We start from the raw sequence: 26902 nt of genomic DNA, 5'->3' as shown, positions 1-26902 counted from the left end.
GTGTGTGTTTCTTCTGGCTGCACTGTGTGTTCCTCCGACTGCACTGTGTGTTCCTCCGACTGCACTGTGTGTTCCTCCGGCTGCACTGTGTGTTCCTCCGACTGCACTGTGTGTTCTTCCGGCTGCACTGTGTGTTCCTCCGACTGCACTGTGTGTTCCTCCGACTGCACTGTGTGTTCCTCCGGCTGCACTGTGTGTTCCTATGACCGAGCCAAGGTCTGCACTGTGTGTTCCCCTGGCTGCAGTGAGTGTTCCTCCGGCTGCACTGTGTGTTCCTATGACCGAGCCAAGGTCTGCACTGTGTGTTCCCCTGGCTGCAGTGAGTGTTCCTCCGGCTGCACTGTGTGTTCCTATGACCGAGCCAAGGTCTGCACTGTGTGTTCCTCCGGCTGCACTGTGTGTTCCTATGACCGAGCCAAGGTCTGCACTGTGTGTTCCTCCGGATGCAGTGTGTGTTCCTCTAGCTGCACTGTGTGTTCCTCCGGCTGCAGTGAGTGTTCCTCCGGCTGCACTGTGCGTTCCCCCGGCTGCAGTGTGTGTTCCTCTAGCTGCAGTGTGTGTTCCTCTAGCTGCAGTGTGCGTTCCTCTAGCTGCAGTGTGTTGTGTTCAGGTGGAGAACCCGTCCATGTGCTGGCAGATGTCCCTGTATAAGGAGATGGCAGGGAAGGCTGAGGATGCTGACGCTCCAGAGAAAGTGGTGAAGAGGGTGCAGGAGGTGTCAGCTGTTCTCTATCACATTGAGGTGGTGAGTAGTAGTAGTAGTACACTCAGTACTTCAATACTACAACATCAATATAATCCCACAGTATCCCTATAGTCCTACTTCACACACATGGCATGATGTCAGTGGTGCCGTTTCTCTCAATTATCTTGTCTCACTTAGACGGAGCACCCCTTCAAATCCAAAAAGATTGTGTGGCACAAACTGCTCTCCAAGCAGAGACGCAAGGCTGTGGTAGCCTGCTTTAGGATGACTCCACTCTACAACCTACCCAGGTTAGAGACGCTACTACAGTCTTGTATTTACATTTGAGTCATCTAGCAGGCACTCTAATCCAGAGCGATTTACACAAGAAATTAGGGTTAAGCGCCTTGCTCAAGTGCACATCGACAGATTTTTCACCTAGTCTGCTCTGAGATTAGAACCAGCGACTTTTCAGTTACTGGTCCGACATTCTAAAATGTTAGGCTACCTGCCTCCACATTCAAACATATCCAGTAAGTAACACACAGCCACAAATAAAATACAGACACTAACATGGTTTTCTGTCTGCCTCACAGGCATAGAGCTTCCAATATGTTCCTGGAAGGATACAAATGCAACTGGATCCATACTGAAGGCTACTCCTTTGAGGACAGAATGATAGACGACTTGTCTGTAAGCTCTGCATGCTTGACTCACCTTTTGAGGATTTCAGGACCTGCGAGTTTCCTCCTGTAGTTTCACTTCCACATCTCTTTCTCAAACACAGAAAGCCATGGAGCAGGAAGGAGAGGAAGAGGAAGAGACTGAGACTAAGCCAGATCCCCTTCACCAACTAATTTTGCATTTCAGCCGTACCGCTCTCACAGAGAAGAGGTGGGACTCTCCTTTTCTCCCTCAAGCATGTTAGTTGAGCAGCTTTTGGATTGAATTCAACACTAAACACGCATCTCAACCTTTTGACATGTTGCCTAAGCCTCTGTTTCTTCTCAACGTTACAGTAAACTTGATACAGATTACCTATATATGGCATACGCTGATATTATGGCAAAGGTGAGTTTTATGATGGAACATTTTAGCATGTTATTGTTATTTGTATATGAATGTATTTAAAGTATGTCATTTATTTTTTCCTTGTCTGTGTGTGTTGTAGAGCTGCCACATTGGTGAGGAGGACGAAGGGGGAGAGGAGGTGGAGGAAGGGGCTGAGGATGAGATGTCCTTTGAGGTGCAACAGACAGAACTGGTATGGGGCGGCCAGGGGCAGGGGAGCAGGGAGACACTGGAGCGGTAGCTCTCAACGCATCGAGTGACCACATCATCCACTGCACATCAGCATGCAACCACATCTCTCTGTTCTCTATCGCTCTTCTCTCTCTCTGTCTCCTCTTCTTCTCTCTCCTCTCTCATCCCTCTTTTGTCTCTTCTATCTGTTCCTTTATATGCTTGTTGCTTCCTCCTAAATGTTATTTGTTTGTCGCTTGTTCTCCTTCTTTGTGTTTTGCTTCACTCCAAGTGTTTCTGGATTGTACCTGGCTGTTGTGGTTAACAACGCCGTTAACATTCTGTAGATGTTGCATGACTCACAAAGTGATTGGAAAATACAACTTATCTAGACCATACACAATCATGTGGACCATCATCAATAGCACAAAGTTCTATTGATGAGTAATTCCTTCAATTTGGCAGGCAGAATGTATTTACATGGGTCAAATACTGTTGTCAATCATATAATGGCTCCTCGATTATTTTGGACAGAAATACATCTAATAGGGGCCTCCCGGGTGGCGCAGTGGTTAAGGGCGCTGTACTGCAGCGCCAGCTGTGCCATCAGAGTCCTGGGTTCGCGCCCAGGCTCTGTCGTAACCGGCCGCACAATTGGCCTAGCGTCGCCCGGGTTAGTCGGTAGGGGTGTCCTTGTCTCATCGCGCACCAGCGACTCCTGTGGCGGGCTGGGCGCAGTGTACGCTAGCCAAGGTGGCCAGGTGCACGGTGTTTCCTCCGGCGCATTGGTGCGGCTGGCTTCCGGGTTGGATGTGCGCTGTGTTAAAGAAGCAGCGGCTTGGTTGGTTGTGTATCGGAGGACGCATGACTTTCAACCTTCGTCTCTCACGAGCCCGTACGGGAGTTGTAGCGATGAGACAAGATAGTAGCTACTACAACAATTGGATACTACGAAATTGGGGAGAAAAAGGGGTAAAATTCAAAAAAAAAAAAAAAAAAAAGAAATACATCTAATAATTTCCATAGTTTGTATATACACTAAGCATACAAAACATTAGGAACACCTTCCTAATATTGAGTTGCACACCCACGCCCTCAATTCGCCGGGGGACGGACTCTACAAAGTGTGGAAAGTGTTCCACAGGGATGCTGGCCCATGTTGACTCCAATGCTTCCCACAGTTGTCAAGTTCACTGGATGTCCTTTGGGTGGTGGACCATTCTTGATACACACGGGAAACTGTTGAGCGTGAAAATTCCAGCAGCGTTACAGTTCTTGACACATTCAAACCGGTGCTCCTGGCACCTTCTACCATACCCCGTTCAAAGGAAAATAAATCCTCTGAATGGCACACATACACAATCCATGTCTCAATTGTCTCAAGGCTGAAAAATCCTTCTTTAACCTGTCCTTTCCCTTCACCTACACTGATTGAAGTGGATTTAACAAGTGACATCAACATAGCTTTCACCTGGATTCACCTGGTCAGTCTGTCATAGAAAGAGCCGGTGTTCCTAAAGTTTTGTCCACTCAGTGTATATACCAGTATTTTATGCCACTTATGTGGTATATTTGGACGAATAGGAATTACTCCTGCGTCTGTAAATTGTTACCTTTAGAGTGTAGGAGGCCATTAGCCATGTTGTTGGTTACCACACATTGTCCCAAGTCTAGTCTATCACTGCCAGCTCATACCAGCTCATACCACCATACCCCACCTATGGTCTTTCATGTAGATTCAGATGGAATCTCTAACAGAACTGATCCTGTCTGTTTCTCAGATGGAATCTCGAACAGAACTGATCCTGTCTGTTTCTCAGATTGTAACCAACTACTGACCCTTTGACTGACCTCTGACCACGTCTGTGTCAGTTCCATGTTCTCTTACTGCTCTCCCACTTACTCTGGCGTAACACCTTTATCTCTATTAACTGAGTGTTACAAGGTATAACAATGCTGTTCCCTTCCATACTTTCTTAGCGTATTGACCAATAGACTACAGTGAAAGCCTGTCTACTCTCCCAGACACCTAGACTGACACATACAGTAAGAATATGTGTAAGAAGAGTTCCAGCAACAACACATTCACTGATAGACAGACTGTATACTACACCTGATAGAGGGCTTATCCAAACCCCCCTCTTGTTTCCATTGGATTGGAAACTCTATAAGTAATGTCAAGTACATCTGCACCATGCTTACTGGGTAGACCATAATCAGGCATACGCGGGTGGGTGGGTGGGTTAGGAGGGTGGGTGGGTGGCTTAGGAGGGTGGGATGCTTGTGGGAACTGATTAAATATGTATTTGTATTACTTTTGTTTTAATTAAGTCTTGGTTGAAAAGAAAATGTTGGTTACAATATCAAATCTGGTTAGTTTTTATACCTTCTATATACTTAATTGCATTACATTGCACTTGTCAAAATGTTGCAAGCTTACACTACAAATGTAGTTCTGTGACAGACATGTTTGGGCTTTTTAAAATAAAAATGTCATTACATTTATTTAAGACACCAAGGGGGACACTGTGGTTATTCAATAGATCCTGTATGGTTCTTTGCAACGGCTAGCTCTGCAGCGTGCAAGGCCATCAGGGCTGTTTGCTGTAGTCTAACGTTTGCTCCAGTCAGCAAACGTGCAGAAGTAGTGCAACGACTCCATGACTAATTAACTGGGGAGAGAGAATGGGTGAGAGAGAGAAACAGATAGGTGGAATGGAAGTAATGAAATGTGTGGAAAACGAGTCAAAAAGCAGATAAAGCATGCAGGTTTGAATGAGTTTATCAATTACATACAGTGAGAGGAAAATGGCAACTAAGAAATGGAGGTGGAGAGTAGAAACTGAGAGTGAGAAACTATTTCAATTTTAGATATTCGGTAAGTCAAAAGTTTAGACAGACCTACTCATTCCAGGGATTTTCTTTATTTTCACTATTTTCTACATTGTAGAATAATAGTGAAGACATCCAAACTATGAAATAACACATATGGAATCATGTAGTAACCAAAGAAGTGTTAAACAAATGTATTTTTTATTTTATTTAACTACAGCAAGTCAGTTAAGAACAAATTAGCGGTTTAAGGCACTGCATCTCAGTTCTTGAGTCGTCACTACAGACACCCTGTATCACAACCGGCCATGATTGGGAGTCTAAAGGACGGCGCACAATTGGCCCAGCGTCATCCAGGTTTGACCGGTGTAGGCCGTCATGGTAAATAAGAATTTGTTCTTAACTGACTTGCCTAGTTAAATAAAGGTTAAATAAAATGTAAATATATATATTTTGCCTTGATGACAGCTTTGCACACTCTTGGTATTCTCTCAACCAGCTTCATGAAATGCATTTCAATTAAGGAAAAGTGAAGGAAAAGCATCCAACAAGTGCTCAGCATATGCGGGAACTCATTCAAGACTGTTGGAAAAGCATTCCAGGTGACTACCTCATGAAGCTGGTTGAGAAAATGCCAAGCGTGTGCAAAGTTGTCATCAATGCAAAGGGTGGATACTTTGAAGAATCTAAAATCTAAAATATATTTAGATTTTTTAAACACTTTTTTGCTTATTATACCATTCATTATGTGTTATTTCATAGTTTGATGTTTTCACTATTTTTCTACAATGTTGAAAATAGTCAAAATAAAGAAAAAACTTTCAATGAGTAGGTGTGTCCAAACTTTGACTGGCATTGTATATGAAGCATTTAAAACAATAGGCCTACACTATTAAAACAAAGTTTAGGGCAGCAAATCAGTGGAGCTCAGAGAGAAGGTCTATACAGCTAGGTACTAGCTGTGTGAATGCAGAGGGACTGTGTGACTGTCACTTGTTCTCCTTCTTTGTGTGACCATCAGGACACAGTCACAGCATCTGTGTCCATCACAGGAAAAAGAGATGGAGAAACAGAGACTTCTGTACCAGCAGTCCCGTCTCCATAACCGTGGGGCGGCTGAGATGGTGCTGCAGATGATCAGTGCTTGCAAAGGTACTTCCCCAACCCATGCAGTTACACCAAGGATCCCCAATTACATTCAACTGTGGGATGATTACTCCTTGAGAGGATGGTCAGGGGGACGGAACATAATTTAGTTATAAATAATTTGTACACTTCAAATTGACCACAAGAATCCCAAACAGATATAGTATTTAACAAAAACAAAATCAAATCAAACCTTGATTACATTGGGATACGATCATATATGCCTCTCTCTATTTATGCGTAGGAATACCTCGAAACAGATTTCCTAAATTAAAATCACATTGAGGCTTATTTTTTGCTCATAAAAACTTGAGGGGGGGGGGGGGGCAAATAAAATAATTTGGCCTGCAGACCGCCTATTGGAGAACCCTGCAGTACTACAAGTCAATGTCCCTCCACCACAGTGCATGTATTTGAAGGGTGTCATGGTCGACACATCAAAGACATTATTCATACCCGTCCATCTTGAATGGTAAAGAATACTTTTCTCTGCATTTAGGTGAGACTGGCTGCATGGTGTCCTCCACCCTTAAATTGGGCATCTCCATCCTAAACGGTGGTAATGTTGAGGTTCAACAGGTAAGTGTTCTCTCAGTGGGCTGTCCATCTGACCTGAGGATATAGTAGTAATTGACTGGTCTCACTGTCTGCTTGCAGAAAATGCTTGAGTACTTGAAGGACAAGAAGGATGTTGGCTTCTTTTTGAGTGTCCAGGCTCTAATGCAGACATGCAGGTTTGTCTTCACCCCTGAATTACTCATAAAGGACAGTACCAGTCAAAAGTTTGGATACACCTACTCATTCCAAAAAGTTTTGGGACACTCACTGTAAAGCCCATGGAGAATAAGAGTACCTCCTCCCTGGCCACTGCACTGAGGCTAGGAAACACTGTCACCACCTATAAATCTACGATAATCGGTATTTTCAATAAGCATTTTTCTACGACTGGCCATGCTTTCCACCTGGCTACCCCCTACCCCGGCCAACAGCTCTGCACCCCCTGCAGCAACTTGCCCAAGCCCCCCCACCATTTCTCCTTCACCCAAATTCAGACAGGTGATGTTCTGAAAGAGCTGAAAAATCTGGACCCCTACAAATCAGCTGGGCAAGACAATCTGGGCCCTCTCTTTCTAAAATGATCCGCCGAAATTGTTACAACCCCTATTACTAGCCTTTTCAACCTCTCTTTCGTATCGTCTGAGATCCCCAAAGATTGGAAAGCTGCCGCGGTCATCCCCCTCTTCAAAACTGTTATAGATCTATATCCATCCTGCCCTGCTTTTCTAAAATCTGGTGTTTTGCAGGTACTATTTAATGAAGCTGCCAGTTGAGGACTTGTGAGGCGCATGTTTCTCAAACTAGACACTCTAATTGTACTCTTGCTCAGTTGTGCACCGGGGCCTCCCACTCCTCTTTCTATTCTGGTTTGGGCCAGATTGCGCTATTCTGTGAAGGGAGTAGTACACAGTGTTGTACGAGATCTTCAGTTTCTTGGAAATTTTGTCGCATGGAATAGCCTTCATTTCTCAGAACAAGAATAGACTGACGATTTTCAGAAGAAAGTTATTTGTTTCTGGCCATTTTGAGCCTGTAATCGAACCCACAAATGCTAATGCTCCAGATACTCAACTTGTTAAAAGAAGGCCAGTTTTATTGCTTCTTTAGTTAGCACAACAGTTTTCAGCTGTGCTAACATAATTGCGAAAGTGTTTTCTATTGATCAATTAGCCTTTTAAAATTATAAACTTGGATTAGCTAACACAACGTGCTATTGGAACACAGGAGTGATGGTTGCTGATAATGGGCCTCTGTATGCCTATGTAGATATTCCATAAAAAATCTGCCGTTTCCAGCTACAATAGTCATTTACAACATTAACAATGTCTACACTGTATTTCTGATCAATTTGATGTTATTTTAATGGACAAAAAATGTGCTTTTCTTTCAAAAACAAGGACATTTCTAAGTGACCCCAAACTTTTGAACAGTAGTGTCTATAAATGGAAAATGGAGCCAACAGCTTATGAAGTTTGATAAAAGTTGACTGTATGTTGTTTTTCGTGGCAGTGTCCTGGACCTGAATGCCTTTGAGAGACAGAACAAGGCAGAGGGTCTGGGCATGTTGTCGGAGGAGGGAACAAGTAAGTCTTTAAAGCTCTCACTGTTCTGGACACTGGTACACCAACTTTGTACCACCTTACACCATCTTTGCATCCATGTCCTGCCTAGACAATCACACACTCACACATGTGCAGTATCAGGGCCTATGGTCACTGAGTGGGAGTTCCTCCACTTCATTCCTCATATTTTTTCAGTATTAGTAACATCCATCAACTCTGATGTCCAATAATGATTGAGTGATTCATGTGTTGATATGGCTGTAATTTTGTCAGTGCTAATGCCTTGTCAGTTGGTAATTTGAATTTACATGGTGTCTTTTTAGTACTGTATTTTGACTTGCTAATATTTTGTGTTTACATTCAATGTTAATTTGTAAAATATTTTGTAAATGTAGAATTATTTTTTAACTAATTCTTAGTTTAAAACTCCTACGTGTTCTACTGTTGTCAATCAACTCACCATCGCTCTCTTTCCCTACCTTGCCATCATCGCGTCCCTCCCTCCCCTATCCTCTCTTCCCATTCCCTCCTTTGCTGGTCCTCAGACATGAAGTCAGAACGGGGTAAATGATACCTCTGTCCCTCTGTTTTTCTACCTTTTCTCTTTCTATTGCCCTCCCTGTTCCCTCTTCCTGTCTCTTCATTTTCTTTAGCTCTTAATTATCTTGTGTTGTGGGGCCCACCTTTATTCAATAACACACTCAAGGAGTTTATGAAATAACCTTTCAGTCATGTCAAGTAATGCCAATTCCATTGTTTCTCTGGTATATACTGTACATGACTATATATTGTATTCATAGTAAACTTATTCAACTCTCAAAGAGTAATGTACCCTAACAACAGACAATGACTGAAAAGTGTTTTTTTCCCATTGAGTGGCTAACCACAGATCTACTGAAACTCAGAAGCTCACCACTATTGCGATCAGACTTCCTGAGCACGGAATAAGCTCAATATCTGGATCTATCTATCTCTCATATTAATCCTCAGTGTTTGTAACTCTGGATCCACAAAGCATCTCAGAGTAGGATTGCTGATCTAGGATCTATATACAGTGCATTTGGAAAGTATTCAGACCCCTTGACTTTTTCCACATTTTGTTATGTTCAGCCTTATTCTAAAATTGATTAACTTGTTTTTTCCCCTGATCAATCTACACACAATACCTCATAATGACAAAGCAAAAACAGGTTTTTAGAAATGTTTGCAAATGTATAACAAAAAAAGAATGGTGTTCAGACCCTGTGCAATCCAGTCATACACAGAATCCTGTCAAACTCCAATGAGGCTGTCATGGCTTTCGTCTGGCCACTCTACCAGAAAGGCCTGATTGGTGGAGTGCTGCGGAGATGGTTGTCCTTCTGGAAGGTTCTCCCATCTCCACAGAGGAACTCTGGAGCTCTGTCAGAGTGACCATCGGGTTCTTGGTCGACTACCTGACCAAGCCCCTTCTACCCCGCTTGCTCAGTTTGGCCGGGCGGCCAGCTCTAGGAAGAGTCTTGGTGGTTCCAAACTTCTTCCATTTAAGAATGATGGAGGCCACTGTGTTCTTGGGGACCTTCAATGCTGCATACATTTTTTGTACCCTTCCCCAGATCTGTGCCTCGACACAATCCTGTCTTTGAGCTCTACGGACAAATACTTCGACCTCATGGGTTGGTTTTTGCTCTGACATGCACTGTCAACTGTGGGAACTTATATAGACAGGCGTGTGCCTTTCCAAATCATGTCCAATCAATTGAATTTACCACAGGTGGACTCCAATCAAGTTGTAGAAACAAGGATGATCAAGGGGAACAACTGCACCTGAGCTCAATTTCGAGTCTCATAGCAAAGGGTCTGAAAACGTATGTAAAAAGGTATTTCAGTTTTTGATTTTTATAAGCTAGCAAATAATTCCCCAAAATCTGTTTTCGCTTTGTCATTATGTAGTATGTAGATTGATGAGGATTGTTTTTATGGTATCCATTTTAGAATAAGGCTGTAACGTATTAAAATGTGGAAAAGGGGAAGGCGTCTGAATACTTTCCGAATGCGCTGTAATCATATTTTTTTTATGATATGAAAGGCAAACTGATCCTAGATCAGCACTCTGTCTGCCCCACCCACCTCTGAACCCTCACATGACTTACACTGTAATCCCCCCCACAAAGACATAATCCCTCCTCCACTCTACCTTGCTTGGACAGAAGTCCAAACTCTGGCCCTCTTAACCCACATTCAGTGGAGGTAGAGGAGTGCAGTAGGTCTGTGCTGCATGACTGTGTTTCTGCATGCACTGACTAAGGAACTGACAGGGTCAACTTCTCCATTACGTTGAATGTCTGTGCGGAACACAGTGTTGTCCATTGTATCTATACATGTTGATGTGACCATGTACTTTTATCTGTATGTATACTGTGTATTTAGTATACTGTGTTTTCAGTGTTGATGGAGAACTGTTTCTTTTTGTGTTTATGTATGTGACATAATGGTGTTTGATTATGTGTAATAAAGTGCAGAAGTTCTTATCGTTGCTTGTTGCTGTGAATGTGCTTTTACATTACATGCCAACCTATTGGCCATGATTCAGCAAGTGTTTGAAGTTTTCTATATTGTAGCTACAGTGAACAACTCAGTATGGACTAAAGGAAGATGGACCGTCTGTAAGGAGGAGGCTATTGCAGCTCTTACTAATATGATTATGCAGACGTGATGGAGAGCTGTGAAATGATCATCACACTCACCTTATTGCTGCAAGCATGTGTGCTGCTGACCATGGCACGCACTGGCTAACACTCGGATGAATGGCTCAAATTGTCTAGTTAGTCTCCCACCTACATTACATACAGATAGAAAGAGGTGGCCTGACTGAACCCCCCCTTATGTCAAATACATCCAGTACCCCTAAAACTAGTCTGATCCTCTGCCCCTTTGTCTGACCTCTCTAGGTGAGAAAGTCATGTCGGATGATGAGTTTACATGTGATCTGTTCCGCGTGTTGCAGCTGCTCTGTGAGGGCCACAATAACGGTGAGAAAAAATATTATCCAATGCTGTTCTATTTAGGGAATGATGGATTCATCTGTGGCGGCACAGCAACACTTAGGACAATGACTTTGAATCATGACTTTCTGTAATGCTAATCAAATGTTGGCAGTCTATTTGAGTGGACTCTGTTTTTACTCCAGATTTCCAGAACTACTTGAGGACACAGACAGGCAGCACCACCACTATCAACATCATCATCTGCACTGTGGATTACCTCCTCCGACTGCAGGTACTGGGACTCTGACTATTAACACATACCTGTTAAAAAGGTGTCCTGTTGTCCCTTTTACCGTGAAAATTCACATTTCTAATGAATTTTATAAAGCCCTTTTCACATCAGCAGTTGTCACAAAGTGCAGAAACCCAACCTAAAACTACAAAGAGCAAGAAATGCAGAAGCACAGTGGCTTTCTCTCTAACCCTCTCTCTCTCCCGCTCTCTCTCTCCCGCTCTCTCTCTCTCTCACCCCCTCTCTCTCTCACCCCCCCTCTCTCTCTCTCTCTCTCTTTCTCTCTCTCTCTCTTTCTCTCTCTCTCTCACCTTCTCGCTCTTTCACCCTCACTCGTTCACCCTCTCACTTTCTCTATCTCTCGCTCTCTATCTTTCACTCTCTCTAAAGGAGTCAATCAGTGATTTCTACTGGTATTACTCTGGGAAAGAGATCATCGATGAGCCAGGCAAGAAGAACTTCTCCAAGGCCATGACAGTGGCTAAACAGATCTTTAACAGTCTGACTGAGTACATCCAGGTGAGTATAAACCCATTCATCTGTACAGTATGTAGATGACTGAAAAGCCAACTGACATTTACTCCTGAGGTGCTGACCTGTTGCACCCTCGACAACTACTGTGATTATTATTATTTGATCCTGCTGGTCATTTATGAACATTTGAACATCTTGGCCATGTTCTGTTATAATCTCCACCCGGCACAGCCAGAAGAGGACTGGCCACCCGACATAGCCTGGTTCCTCTCTAGGTTTCTTCCTAGGTTCTGGCCTTTCTAGGGAGTTTTTCCTAGCCACCGTGCTTCTACACCTGCATTGCTTGCTGTTTGGGGTTTTAGGCTGGGTTTCTGTACAGCACTTTGAGATATCAGCTGATGTAAGAAGGGCTATATAAATAGATTTGATTTGATGACTGGATGTTACTGGGTAAGTGTGTGACCGTACGTACCCGGTGGTCTCCCCTCAGGGTCCGTGTACAGGCAACCAGCAGTCCCTGACCCACAGCAGGTTGTGGGATGCAGTAGTAGGCTTCCTCCACGTCTTTGCCCACTTGATGATGAAGCTGGCACAGGTACAAGCTACCTGCCTCAAAATATCAACATACACATCTACACATCTCAGCACACAAAACATGGCTACTATCCCCCTAGAAACCACACATTGTGTACCTTACACTAAAGTTGGATGTGCATGAGGAAATTACATAGTTTGTATATATATACAGTGCCTTGCGAAAGTATTCCGCCCCCTTGAACTTTGCGACCTTTTGCCACATTTCAGGCTTAAAACATAAAGATATAAAACTGTATTTTTTTGTGAAGAATCAACAACAAGTGGGACACAATCATGAAGTGGAACGACATTTATTGGATATTTCTAACTTTTTTAACAAATCAAAAACTAAAAAATTGGGCGTGCAAAATTATTCAGCCCCCTTAAGTTAATACTTTGTAGCGCCACCTTTTGCTGCGATTACAGCTGTACGTCGCTTGGGGTATGTCTCTATCAGTTTTGCACATCGAGAGACTGACATTTTTTCCCATTCCTCCTTGGAAAACAGCTCGAGCTCAGTGAGGTTGGATGGAGAGCATTTGTGAACAGCAGTTTTCAGTTCTTTCCACAGATTCTCGATTGGATTCAGGTCTGGACTTTGACTTGGCCATTCTAACACCTGGATATGTTTATTTTTGAACCATTCCATTGTAGATTTTGCTTTATGTTTTGGATCATTGTCTTGTTGGAAGACAAATCTCCGTCCCAGTCTAAGGTCTTTTGCAGACTCCATCAGGTTTTCTTCCAGAATGGTCCTGTATTTGGCTCCATCCATCTTCCCATCAATTTTAACCATCTTCCCTGTCCCTGCTGAAGAAAAGCAGGCCCAAACCATGATGCTGCCACCACCATGTTTGACAGTGGGGATGGTGTGTTCAGCTGTGTTGCTTTTACGCCAAACATAACGTTTTGCATTGTTGCCAAAAAGTTCAATTTTGGTTTCATCTGACCAGAGCACCTTCTTCCACATGTTTGGTGTGTCTCCCAGGTGGCTTGTGGCAAACTTTAAACAACACTTTTTATGGATATCTTTAAGAAATGGCTTTCTTCTTGCCACTCTTCCATAAAGGCCAGATTTGTGCAATATACGACTGATTGTTGTCCTATGGACAGAGTCTCCCACCTCAGCTGTAGATCTCTGCAGTTCATCCAGAGTGATCATGGACCTCTTGGCTGCATCTCTGATCAGTCTTCTCCTTGTATGAGCTGAAAGTTTAGAGGGACGGCCAGGTCTTGGTAGATTTGCAGTGGTCTGATACTCCTTCCATTTCAATATTATTGCTTGCACAGTGCTCCTTGGGATGTTTAAAGCTTGGGAAATCTTTTTGTATCCAAATCCGGCTTTAAACTTCTTCACAACAGTATCTCGGACCTGCCTGGTGTGTTCCTTGTTCTTCATGATGCTCTCTGCGCTTTTAACGGACCTCTGAGACTATCACAGTGCAGGTGCATTTATACGGATACTTGATTACACACAGGTGGATTGTATTTATCATCATTAGTCATTTAGGTCAACATTGGATCATTCAGAGATCCTCACTGAACTTCTGGAGAGAGTTTTCTGCACTGAAAGTAAAGGGGCTGAATAATTTTGCACGCCCAATTTTTCAGTTTTTGATTTGTTAAAAAAGTTTGAAATATCCAATAAATCGTTCCACTTCATGATTGTGTCCCACTTGTTGTTGATTCTTCACAAAAAAATACAGTTTTATATCTTTATGTTTGAAGCCTGAAATGTGGCAAAAGGTCGCAAAGTTCAAGGGGGCCGAATACTTTCGCAAGGCACTGTATGTATATGGCATGTAAATGCCCCCACAAATCATCTGTATGTAACTACGCTGTGCACAAAATACACTTGCATCTACATTTCATGGTATAGGCTAGTTTGTGCATTTTTTATTAAAGGATTGTGGTTTCACATATCAAAGTGGTCTGTGTTACCATTTCTGGGGTGAAAATCTGCTCTGAACTTACACTTGACTGCCAACTATGCATTTAACAAACGCCTTTCAAGCCAACAACTTGAACACTTTTGTTGCATTGTTTGACTGATAAGTCTGTCATTTAAAAAATATATATGTACCGTGAAAGTAGTTTATAGAAAGTGAATCTGGAATGGTGAACTAGATCTTATTGTGATGCTAAAAACCTCTGCTACATGAAAGTGTCCTCTCTTACTCCCAGGCATAAAGCAATCAGCCTCAGAGATATCTCCACAGATATCTCCTCACAGATATCTCCTCACAGATATCTTCTCATGCACACTCTCTTTTTCTACCTGACATTCACACTAATGCACTGGCTTGCAGACACACCACATACATGACTGGAACACTATTGAACAGTGGTACTCCTTTTTTAACTGAAGAAAGTAACGGCACATTTGTACCGTACTGTAAGTATGTTAGTTACAAGTAAACAGTTTGTAGATTGATAAGTTATATGTACTGATAATGAAATATACTAGCGGTGTAATGTTAGTACGTGACACCTTGATGAAACTATAGGCAACTGTAAAATCCAAGTACTTTGAAATGTAGCACTGTCTTTATGTTTTTATCGTTTACAAATCCTATGAGATATTGATTATGTAAACTGTCTTTCACATGGTCTATGCAGGGTAAAGCATGTACTCATTTTATTTATCTATCATTGACGTGATTGGGTGTTTACCAGTTTGTTCCTGATTCATCCCTGCTTTTTTCTCAGTTTTATACTCACCTGCCTTTAATGCTAGAATAAGAAGAAGAAAAATGGTTATTTTGTAATTCAATAATATTGTATGTCAACCTCCAGAACAGTGGCAACACAACCTACTGCAACAATGGAAACATTGCTTTATTTGGTTAACTTCAAGTGCTTTATACAATGACATTGCTAACCTACATTAGGGATAGGAAAGTGAAATGCTTAAAAGCAGGTGAATGTAAAGCTCGCTGAATGAAGGGACAGCCCTTTAACACTCCTCTGATGGAGCGTACACTGTATAGGGGTTAGAGTGACCTGGACACCGTAATGTTTTGTGTGTGTGTGTGTGTGTGTGTGTGTGTGTGTGTGTGTGTGTGTGTGTGTGTGTGTGTGTGTGTGTGTGTGTGTGTGTGTGTGTGTGTGTGTGTGTGTGTGTGTGTGTGTGTGTGTGTGTGTGTGTGTGTGTGTGTGTGTGTGTGTGTGTGTGTGTATATGTGTATATGTGTATGTGTATGTATGTATGTATGATGGGATGCTTTCTGACTAATTCTAACATTGCCCCAGCATAAAGTTGTAGATGCATGTTGCTCTCTAGTCTTTCTGTGTAAAATGTATATTCTTTTTAACTTTTAAGAACTCTTAAACTATATGTTGTTGGCCGAAAACCAAGTGAACTTACAGGCTCTCATGAATTGTAAAGTGTATACATGTCAAATGTAAGTTGATGTAGTAAAATGTAATTTTCCCTGATCGGTTAATCGTTTATGATGAAATATTTTAAATGTGTACCTCAAAAAAAATGCAAGCAAAGGGGATATCCTGCTAACCTTCATCTCATTCTGTCTTACCGTGGAGACAAGCATTTACTGTATTGGCAGTTTTAACATAAGCATTTACTGTATTGGCAGTTTTAACATAAGCATTTACTGTAATGGCAGTTTTGACATAAGCATTTAATGTAATGGCAGTTTTGACATTTACTGTAATGGCAGTTTTGACGTAAGCATTTACAAATGATAGTCCCACTTAGCACATACCAGATGGGATGGCGTATCGCTGCAGAATGCTGTGGTAGCCATGCTGGTTAAATGTGCCTTGAATTCTAAATAAATCACAGATAGTGTCACCAGCAAAGCACCCCCACACCATCACACCTCCTCCTTCATGCTTCACGGTGGGAACCACACATGCAGAGATCATCCATTCACCTCCTCTGCGTCTCACAAAAAAACGGCGGATGGAACCAAAAATCTCAAATTTGGACTCATCAGACCAAAGGACAGATTTCCACCGTCTAATGTCCATTGCTCATATTTTTTGGCCCAAGCAAGTCTCTTCTTCTTATTGGTGTCATTTAGTAGTGGTTTCTTTGCAGCAATTCGACCATGAAGGCCTGATTCACCTAGTATCTTCTGAACAGTTGAAGTGGAGAGTCTGTTACTTGAACTCTGTGAAGCATTTATTTGGGCTGCAATTTCTGAGGCTGGTAACTCTAATGAACTTATCCTCTGCAGCAGGGGTAATTCGGGGTCTTCCTTTCCTGTGGCGGTTCTCATGAGAGCTAGTTTCATCATAAAGCTTGATGGTTTTTGCGACTGCACTTGAAGAAACTTCATTTTTTTCCGGATTGACTGACCTTCATTTCTTAAAGTAACGATGGACTGTCATTTCTCTTTGCTTATTTGAACTGTTCTTGCCATAATATGGACTTGGTCTTTTACCAAATAGGGCTATCTTCTGTATACCACCCCTACCTTGTCACAACACAACTGATTGGCTCAAACACATTAAGAAGGAAATACATTCCACAAATTAACTTTTAACAAGGCACACCTGTTCATTGAAACACATTCCAGGTGACTACCTCGTAAAGCTGGTTGAGAGAATGCCAAGAGTGTGCAAAGCTGTCATCAAGGCTACTTTGAAGAATCTCAAATATAAAATATATTTGTATTTGTTTAACACTTTTTTGGTTACTACATGATTCCATATACAGTGGGGCAAAAAAGTATTTAGTTAGCCACCAATTGTGTAAGTTCTCCCACTTAAAAAGATGAGAGAGGCCTGTAATTTTCATCATAGGTACACTTCAACTATGACAGACAAAATGAGAAAAAAATCCAGAAAATCACATTGTAGGATTTTTAATGGATTTATTTGCAAATTATGGTGGAAAATAAGTATTTGGTCACCTAAAAACAATCAAATTTCTGGCTCTCACAGACCTGTAACTTCTTCTTTAAGAGGCTCCTCTGTCCTCCCCTTGTTACCTGTATTAATTGCACCTGTTTGAACTTTTTATCAGTATAAAAGACACCTGTCCACAACCTAAAACAGTCACACTCCAAACTCCATTATGGCCAAGACCAAAGAGCTGTCAAAGGACACCAGAAACAAAATTGTAGACCTGCACCAGGCTGGGAAGCCTGAATCTGCAATAGGTAAGCAGCTTGGTTTGAAGAAATCAACTGTGGGAGCAATTATTAGGAAATGGAAGACATACAAGACCACTGATAATCTCCCTCGATCTGGGGCTCCACGCAAGATCTCACCCTGTGGGGTCAAAATGATCACAAGAACGGTGAGTAAAAATCCCAGAACCACACGGGGGGACCTAGTGAATGACCTGCAGAGAGCTGGGACCAAAGTAACAAAGCCTACCATCAGTAACACACTACGCCGCCAGGGACTCAAATCCTGCAGTGCCAGACGTGTCCCCCTGCTTAAGCCAGTACATGTCCAGGCCCGCCTGAAGTTTGCTAGAGAGCATTTGGATGATCCAGAAGAAGATTGGGAGAATGTCATATGGTCAGATGAAACCAAAATAGAGATATTTTTGGTAAAAACTCAACTCGTCGTGTTTGGAGGACAAAGAATGCTGAGTTGCATCCAAAGAACACCATACCTACTGTGAAGCATGGGGGTGGAAACATCATGCTTTGGGGCTGTTTTTCTGCAAAGGGACCAGGACGATTGATCCGTGTAAAGGAAAGAATGAATGGGGCCATGTATCGTGAGATTTTGAGTGAAAACCTCCTTCCATCAGCAAGGGCATTGAAGATGAAACGTGGCTAGGTCTTTCAGCATGACAATGATCCCAAACACACCGCCCGGGCAACGAAGGAGTGGCTTCATAAGAAGCATTTCAAGGTCCTGGAGTGGCCTAACCAGTCTCCAGATCTCAACCCCATAGAAAATCTTTGGAGGGAGTTGAAAGTCCGTGTTGCCCAGCAACAGCCCCAAAACATCACTGCTCTAGAGGAGATTTGCATGGAGGAATGGGCCAAAATACCAGCAACAGTGTGTGAAAACCTTGTGAAGACTTACAGAAAACATTTGACCTCTGTCATTGCCAACAAAGGGTATATAACAAAGTATTGAAATAAACTTTTGTTATTGACCAAATACTTATTTTCCACCATAATTTGCAAATAAATTCATAAAAAATCCTACAGTATGATTTTCTGGATTTTTTTTCTCATTTTGTCTGTCATAGTTGAAGTGTACCTATGATGAAAATTACAGGCCTCTCTCATCTTTTTAAGTGGGAGAACTTGCACAATTGGTGGCTGGCTAAATACTTTTTTGCCCCACTGTATGTTATTTCAGAGTTTTGATGTCTTCACTATTATTCTACAATGTAGAAAATAGTAAAATAAAGAAAAACCCTTGAATGAGTAGGTGTCCAAACTTTTGACTGGTACTGTATTTTTCAGCGGATTCATACAGATTGGGAAAATCATTATGCTGATAAACTCATTGAATATATACAGTATTAATGCAAGGTGTTTGGTCTGACCATACGTGTTCGGACCATCCCTCTCACTATTGTCATACTGCATGAATACTTCTAGATTCTCCAACCATTTGAGATTTCATTGGCAGAAGAATTATCTTCACTATCATTAGAAGTCTGCAGGTCTGAAATGCACTATAGTAACAGTAAATGCTATTGTTGTGAAGCGTTGTGTATATGTTTGTGCTGTCTCGTAGGACTCCAGCCAGATTGGCCTGCTGAAGGAGCTACTGGACCTTCAGAAAGACATGGTGGTTATGCTGCTCTCTCTACTAGAGGGTAAAATTACATTTTTATGACAGACTTTCTAACTTTCTGCTGTTTTTCTCTTTAATTTCTCCCACCTCCTTCATGATTTGCCTCCTTGTAATGTTGTGTTTCAGGTAATGTGGTGAACGGCACCATTGCCCGTCAGATGGTGGACATGCTGGTGGAGTCCTCCAGCAACGTGGAGATGATCCTCAAGTTCTTTGACATGTTCCTCAAACTGAAGGACATTGTGGCGTCAGACGCCTTCCGTGATTACGTGACCGACCCCCGAGGGTTAATCTCTAAGAAAGACTTTCAGAAGGCCATGGACAGCCAGAAACAGTACTCTCCCTCCGAGATCCAATTCCTGTTGTCCTGCTCAGAGGCTGATGAGAACGACATGATCAACTTTGAGGAGTTTGCCGACCGCTTCCAGGAGCCGGCTAAAGACATTGGATTTAACATTGCAGTGTTGCTGACAAACCTGTCTGAACATGTGCCTCATGACCTCAGGCTGAAGAACTTCTTAGAGCAGGCAGAGAGTGTACTCAACTACTTCCGCCCCTTCCTGGGCCGTATTGAGATCATGGGTGCCAGCAGGAAGATAGAGCGTATTTATTTTGAGATCAGCGAGGTCAACCGCACACAGTGGGAGATGCCTCAGGTCAGAGAGTCCAAACGACAGTTCATCTTTGATGTGGTTAATGAGGGGGGCGAGTCGGAGAAGATGGAGATGTTTGTCAACTTCTGCGAGGACACTATCTTTGAGATGAACATTGCCTCCCAGATCTCGGAGCAGGAGGAGGAGGAGGAGGAGGAGGAGAAGGATGATGATGATCCAGCTGAAGGAGGAACTGATGCAGGAGGAGGAGGTGGAGATGAAGGCGGCAATGGAGAGGAAGGAGAGCCAGAGTCCATCTCTGCCTTTGCAGACTTCATCAACAGCGTATTGAACTTCCTGAGTATCTTCACATTCCGTAACCTGCGACGGCAATACCGCAGGGTAAGGAAGATGACCATCAAGCAGATAGTGGTGGGTCTGGCTACCTTCTTCTGGACTATCCTCATCGGCATCCTGCACTTCATCTACAGTGTATGTAAGGGCTTCTTCCTGCTCATCTGGCAAACTCTATTTGGCGGAGGCCTGGTGGAGGGAGCAAAGAACATCACAGTGACAGAGATCCTGGCCAGTATGCCTGACCCCACCCAGGATGAGCTGCATGGGGACCTGGCAGGGGAGCCTGGGGTTGGGAAGGAGCAGGAGGCAGGAGGGGTGACTGACCAAATAGATACAGGCGGTGGAGAGGAGGAGGAGGAGGAGGACAATAAAGACAAGGAAGGTGGGGGGACACCACGCATCGATGCTCCTGGTGGACTTGGTGACATGGGAATTGAGGCCACTGTTGAGCCTCCTACTCCCGAGGGTACTCCTTTGACCAAGAGAAAACGGGTGAGGCACCTTTTCTTTCTAATGCAGAGACAAAGAAGTGCATGGTGAGCTTTCCAGTAACGTATGTGTAGATTCACATATACTAATGACCTTTTTCTTGTGGTTGGCAGCAACCAGAGGAGGGTGATGCTGCAGCAGCTGATGGCCAAGCAGCTGATGGCCTAGCTGCTGAACCGGCTTCTGCTCCTGCCATAAAGGAGCCCCCTCCAGAGCCTGAGAAGGCAGAGTGAGTACCTCAGGCCATCTTCCTACATGTACAGTAGATTAACTCTTTCATCTCCATTTATAAACCATACTGTACATGCTTTAATGTTGTGGTGTTTGTTGGAATGTGCCAAAAAACACCCTATTACTTAATTCTCAGCACTGAAAATGGAGAGAAGGCCGAGAAAGAAGCTGAGACCAAAGAGGAGAAGCAGGAGGAAGCGATAGAAAATAAACCCAAGTCTAAGAAAGATAAGAAGCAACACAGGAAGCAAGGGTTCCAACTCTGGACTGAGCTGGACATCCAAAGAAACAAATTCTTGGTTAGACATGATAGTGTCTAATAAATAATTGCTATCCTGCAGTAGTTTTTGCAATGTGTTGATGTCGCAATTTGCAGACTGTCAATTCCACTATCCACCTGTGATTAATACAACTTATTTTGTCTCTTTCCCAGAACTACCTCTCTCGGAACTTTTACAATCTGCGTTTTCTGGCACTGTTCATTGCATTTGCCCTGAACTTTATTCTACTCTTCTACAAGGTCAAGAAATGCTGCTATATTATCTTCCGTCACCTTTAAATATCTTACCATCACTCCGATTCTATAATTGAAACAAACAGCATCTATTTTCAATGACGTCTCAATAAACTGAAAGTTTGAAACGATTTCATTCAAAAGTTTTTGCAACGTTTTATTCAAATCCCTTCATGAATTGACTCTCTTCAATTCGAATGCCTATAACATCTAGAGTTAAATGTTAGTAATGTATTTGTTTTTCTGTGTCTGCCTGTGTGCATTGTGCAGGTGTCGGACAGCCCCCCTGGAGGTGATGAGGTGGAGGGCTCTGGCATGTTTGAGGGCTCAGGGTTGGGAGTGCTGTTTGAGGGAATTGGGCTGTTTGAGGGCTCAGCAGAGGAGATGGAGGGATCTGGTGGAGAGGAAGGAGGAGACGAGGAAGAGGAGGGTGGCCCAGTCTACTTCTTCTTGGAGGAGAGCACTGGCTACATGCAGCCCACCCTCACCTTCCTGGCTACCCTGCACACCGTCATCGCCTTCCTCTGCATCATCGGTTACAACTGTCTAAAGGTGAGGCTTCTACAGTAATGCTGCTACTAATACTGATGCTACTACTACTGCTACTACTACTACTGCTACTACTACTAATACTGCTACTGCTGTTACTACTACTACGTCTACTACTGCTGCTACTACTACTACGTCAACTACTGCTAATACAACTATTGCTTCTACTGCTGTTAATACTAGTACTACTACTGCAACTATTGCTGCTGCTACTACCACTACTACTACTACTGCTGCTAATACTCCTGCAACTATTGCTACTACTACTACAACTACTACTACTACTACTGCTAATCCCGCTGCTACTACTGCTGCTACTGCTGCTACTACTGCTACAACTACTACTCCTGCTACTACTGCTGATGCTACTACTGCTGCTGCTAATACTGCTACTACTGCTACTACTGATGCTACTGCTGCTACTACTGCTACAACTACTACTCCTGCTACTGCTGCTACTACTGCTGATGCTGCTAATACTGCTACTGCTGCTACTACTACTATGTATACTACTGCTAATACAACTATTGCTGCTACTGCTGTTAATACTAGTACTACTACTGCAAATATTGATGCTGCTACTACTACTACTACTACTGCTAATACTACTGCAACTATTGCTACTACTACTACTGTTACTGCTGCTACTACTACTACTACTATTACTACTACTACTGCTAATACTACTGCAACTATTGCTACTACTACTATTACTACTACTTCTACAACTACTACTACTACTGCTGCTAATACTACTGCTGCTACTGCTGCTACTGCTACTACTACTACTCCTGCTACTGCTGCTACTAGTACTGCTACTACTGCTAATACTGCTGCTACTACTAATACTGCTGCTACTGCTACTATTACTGCTACTACTGCTACTGCTACTGCTGCTAATACTAATACTACTGCTGCTGCTGCTGCTACTACTACTACTACTGATGCTGCTATTACTACTACTGTAACTACAACTACTACTGCTGCTGCTACTACTACTACTGTAACTACAACTACTACTGCTGCTGCTGCTGCTACAACTACTACTACTGCTGCTATACTACTACTGCTACTACTACTGCTACTGGTACTGCTACTACTGCTAATACAACTACTACTACTACTGCTGCTAATACTACTGCTGCTACTACTGCTACTGGTACTGCTACTACTGCTACTACTGCTAATACAACTACTACTACTACTGCTGCTAATACTACTGCTGCTACTGCTGCTACTACTGCTGCTACTACTGCTGATGCTATACTACTACTGCTACTACTACTAATACTGCTACTGGTACTACTACTACTGCTACTACTGCTAATACAACTATTTCTACCACTGCTGCTAATACGAGTTCTACTACTGCAACTACTGCTGCTGCTGCTACTACTACTGCTTCTGCTACTGCTGCTACTACTGCTGTAACTTCAATTACTACTGCTGCTTCTGCTGCTACTACAACTACTACTGCTGCTGCTGCTGCTGCTACTACTACTGCTGTTACTACTACTACTACTACAATTACTACTACTACTACTGCTGCTGCTGTTGCTGCTACTACTACTGCTGTTACTACTACTACTACAATTACTACTACTGCTGCTGCTGTTGCTGCTACTACTACTGCTGTTACTACTACTACTATAATTACTACTACTACTGCTACTACTGCTGCTACTGCTGCTACTGCTGCTGCTACTGCTGATTCTACTACTGCTGATGCTACTGCTACTGCTGTTGCTACTAATACTGCTGTTGCTACTAATACTGCTGTTACTACTAATACTGCTGCCACTGCTGCTGCTACTACTGCTACTAGTACTACTACTACTACTACTAATACTGCTGCTACTAATACTACTGCTGCTACTGCTGCTGCTGCTAATACTACTACTGCTGCTGCTGCTGCTGCTACTACTACTACTACTGCTGCTGCTGCTACTGCTGCTACTACTACTACTACTACTTCTGTAACTACAACTACTACTGCTGCTACTACTACTGCTGCTGCTGCTGCTACTACTGCTGCTGCTGCTACTACTACTACTACTGCTGCTACTACTACTACTACTGCTACTACTACTACTACTACTACTACTACTGCTAATACAGCTATTGCTACTACTGCTGCTAATACAGCTATTGCTACTACTGCTGCTAATACGAGTTCCATCTACTGCAACTGTTGCTGCTACTACGACTACCGCTAATACTACTGCAACTATTGCTGCTACTACTACCATTACCGCTAATACTACTGCAACTATTGCTGCTACTACTACCATTACCGCTAATACTACTGCAACTATTGCTGCTACTACTACCATTACCGCTAATACTACTGCAACTATTGCTGCTACTACTACCATTACCGCTAATACTACTGCAACTATTGCTGCTACTACTACCACCCCTACTACTACTACTACTACAGCTACTGCTGCTGCTGTTATTGCTGCTACTACTGTTGCTACCACTACTACTAATGCTTAACTACAACTACTACTACTTCTGCTACTACTACTACCACTGCTGCTATTGCTGCTACTTCTGCTGCTACTACTACTACTACTACTACTACTACTACAGTAGACCTCAAGTGTTTCTGTGCCCCATAACCATTAACACATGAGTGATTTGTATGATGACCTTTACATGAACGGCTCAATGACAACAGAGAATGTGTGTTCCTCTCAGATTCCTCTTGTGATCTTTAAAAGAGAAAAGGAGCTGGCCAGGAAACTGGAGTTTGATGGTCTTTACATCACAGAGCAGCCTGAGGATGATGACATCAAAGGCCAATGGGACAGACTGGTCCTCAACACACTGTAAGCATGGACAGACAAGCTCCGAGAAGTCCACCTATACCCACTAGTATTATTCCATCTCCTTTCAGAAAACTTTAGAGAGGAATCCTTGCTTAAATGATGCCTGTCTTTGGAACTCAGTACCATTTCCAATTATTTATTCACAGCTCTTTCCCAAGCAACTACTGGGACAAGTTTGTTAAGCGAAAGGTAAGATGTTTTTAATTTTTTTTTTATCTTAGAGGCTATGTGTGGATGAAGTTGGTTGAGTGTGTCTTTGGATGGAATGTTCTATGATGTGTCTGTGTGGCCAGGTCCTGGATAAGTATGGAGACATTTATGGCAGAGAAAGGATTGCAGAGCTCCTAGGCATGGATTTAGCCTCATTGGATGTCAGTCAACAAACTGATAAGAAGCCGGAGGAACCCGACAATTCTACGTTGGCCAGGTATTAAGCAATGCTGTTATACTTCTCCAATCTTATAGGGGAGCGTTTCATTGCGTGGTTATTGAGGCCCTTAAAATAACTGTTTAAACCTACTACACAAATATATGAAAGTCATTGAAGTAATCTTTTTCAGGTTTACGTCTATTGACTTCAAGTACCAGATCTGGAAATTTGGAGTTGTGTTCACAGACGGGGTAAGAGGGATTATAGATTAATCGTATCTTCTATTTTTGAGCTATATACATACAGTGCATTTGGAAATTATTCAGACCCATTGACGTTGTCCACATGTTGTTACGTTACAGCCTTATTCTAAAATTGATTACATCTGTAATGGAGTGTGTAACTGGCGGAAGGGAAGTCAGGTGCAGGAGAGCAAAACTAGGTAATCAACAGAGCAGTTTTATTCATAAAACCACCAGGAACCAGCACAATAAACAAATTGGTACAAAACCGGTCGCGCACCAGAGAAAACATGCAAATGCACTTACAATAAACAATTTCGCACAAAGACATGGGGGGAACAGAGGGTTAAATACACAATATGTAATGAGGGAAATAAAGACCGTGTGTGTGAGAAGACAAGACAAAACAAATGGAAAAAGAAAAGTGGATCGATGATTGCTAGAAGACCGGCGACACCGACTGCCGAGTGCTGTCCGAACAAGGAGAGGAACCGACTTCGGCGGAAGTCGTGACAACACCGTTTTTTTCCCTCAACAATGTACCCTCAATACCCTATAATGAAAAACGAAAATAGGTTTTTAGACATTTTTGCAAATGTATTAAAAATAATCAGACTATTTGCTATGAGAATGTTTCTACAACTTGATTGAAGTCCATCGTTGGTAAATTCAATTGATTGGACATGATTTAGAAAGGCACACACCTGTCTAAATAATTTCCCACAGTTGACAGTGCATGTCAGAGCAAAAAACCAAGCCATGTCGAAGGAATTGTTTGTTGAGCTCCGAGACTGGATTGTGTTGAAGCACAGATCTGGGGAAGGGTACAAAAAAAATTCTGCAGCATTGAAGGTCCCCAAGAAGAACACAGTGGCCTCCATCACTCTAAAATGGAACCACTAAGACTCTTCGTAGAGCTGGCCGCCTGGCCAAACTGAGCAATCGGGGGAGAAGGGCCTTGGTCAGGGAGGTGACCAAGAACCCAATGGTCATTGACAGAGCTCCAGAGTTCCTCTGTGGTGATGGAAGAACCGTCCAGAAGGACAACCATCTCTTCAGCACTCCACCAATCAGGCCTTTATGGTAGAGTGGCCAGACAGAAACCACTCCTCAGTAAAAGGCACATGACAGCCCTCTAGGAGTTTGCAAAAGGCACCTAAAGGACTCTCAGACCATGAGAAACAAGATTCTCTGGTCTGATGAAGCCAAGATTGAACTCTTTGGCCTGAATTGCTAAGCGTCACGTCTGGAAGAAACCTGGCACAATCCCCACGGTGAAACATGGTGGTGGCAGCATCATGCTGTGGTGATGTTTTCAGCTGCAGGGACTGGGAGACTAGTCAGGGTCGAGGGAAAGATGAATGGAGCAAAGTACAGAGAGATCCTTGATGAAAACCTGCTCCAGAGCGCTCAAGACCTCAGACTGAGGTGAAGGTTCACCTTCAAACAGGACAACGACCTTAACCACACAGGCAAGAAAATGCAGCAGTGGCTTCTGAATGTCCTTGAGTGGCCCAGTCAGAGCACAGACTTGAACCCGAACGATCATCTCTGGAGAGACCTGAAAATAGTCGTCCCCATCCAACCTGACAGAACTTGAGAGGATCTGCAGAGAAGACTGGGGGAAACTCCCCAAATACAGGTGTGCC

At 42.9% G+C, this 26902-nt stretch overlaps 1 protein-coding gene across 1 annotated transcript in view; it reads left to right on the top strand.

Annotated features, from left to right (window-relative positions):
* The window catches only part of LOC110509422 (ryanodine receptor 1), a 90731-nt gene that overhangs the window by 60988 nt on the left and 2841 nt on the right, over positions 1-26902 (top strand). Inside the window, exons 72-96 of the mRNA XM_090226241.1 lie at positions 611-745; positions 884-996; positions 1282-1378; positions 1473-1579; positions 1705-1756; positions 1857-1949; positions 5812-5911; positions 6405-6484; positions 6563-6639; positions 7973-8046; positions 8571-8588; positions 10956-11036; positions 11195-11283; positions 11674-11802; positions 12248-12352; positions 19015-19096; positions 19201-20516; positions 20627-20742; positions 20881-21043; positions 21178-21264; positions 21529-21810; positions 24511-24641; positions 24788-24830; positions 24935-25068; positions 25202-25262. Of these exons, the coding sequence (XP_090082367.1) occupies positions 611-745; positions 884-996; positions 1282-1378; positions 1473-1579; positions 1705-1756; positions 1857-1949; positions 5812-5911; positions 6405-6484; positions 6563-6639; positions 7973-8046; positions 8571-8588; positions 10956-11036; positions 11195-11283; positions 11674-11802; positions 12248-12352; positions 19015-19096; positions 19201-20516; positions 20627-20742; positions 20881-21043; positions 21178-21264; positions 21529-21810; positions 24511-24641; positions 24788-24830; positions 24935-25068; positions 25202-25262 (3765 nt within the window). The remainder of the gene's footprint in view (positions 1-610; positions 746-883; positions 997-1281; positions 1379-1472; positions 1580-1704; positions 1757-1856; positions 1950-5811; positions 5912-6404; positions 6485-6562; positions 6640-7972; positions 8047-8570; positions 8589-10955; positions 11037-11194; positions 11284-11673; positions 11803-12247; positions 12353-19014; positions 19097-19200; positions 20517-20626; positions 20743-20880; positions 21044-21177; positions 21265-21528; positions 21811-24510; positions 24642-24787; positions 24831-24934; positions 25069-25201; positions 25263-26902) is intronic.

This window comes from Oncorhynchus mykiss, chromosome 29 (genome assembly GCF_057628025.1).
Source record: "Oncorhynchus mykiss isolate SJ-2025 chromosome 29, ASM5762802v1, whole genome shotgun sequence".
NCBI lineage: Eukaryota > Metazoa > Chordata > Actinopteri > Salmoniformes > Salmonidae > Oncorhynchus > Oncorhynchus mykiss.
This window is presented reverse-complemented; position numbering and strand designations above follow the sequence as displayed.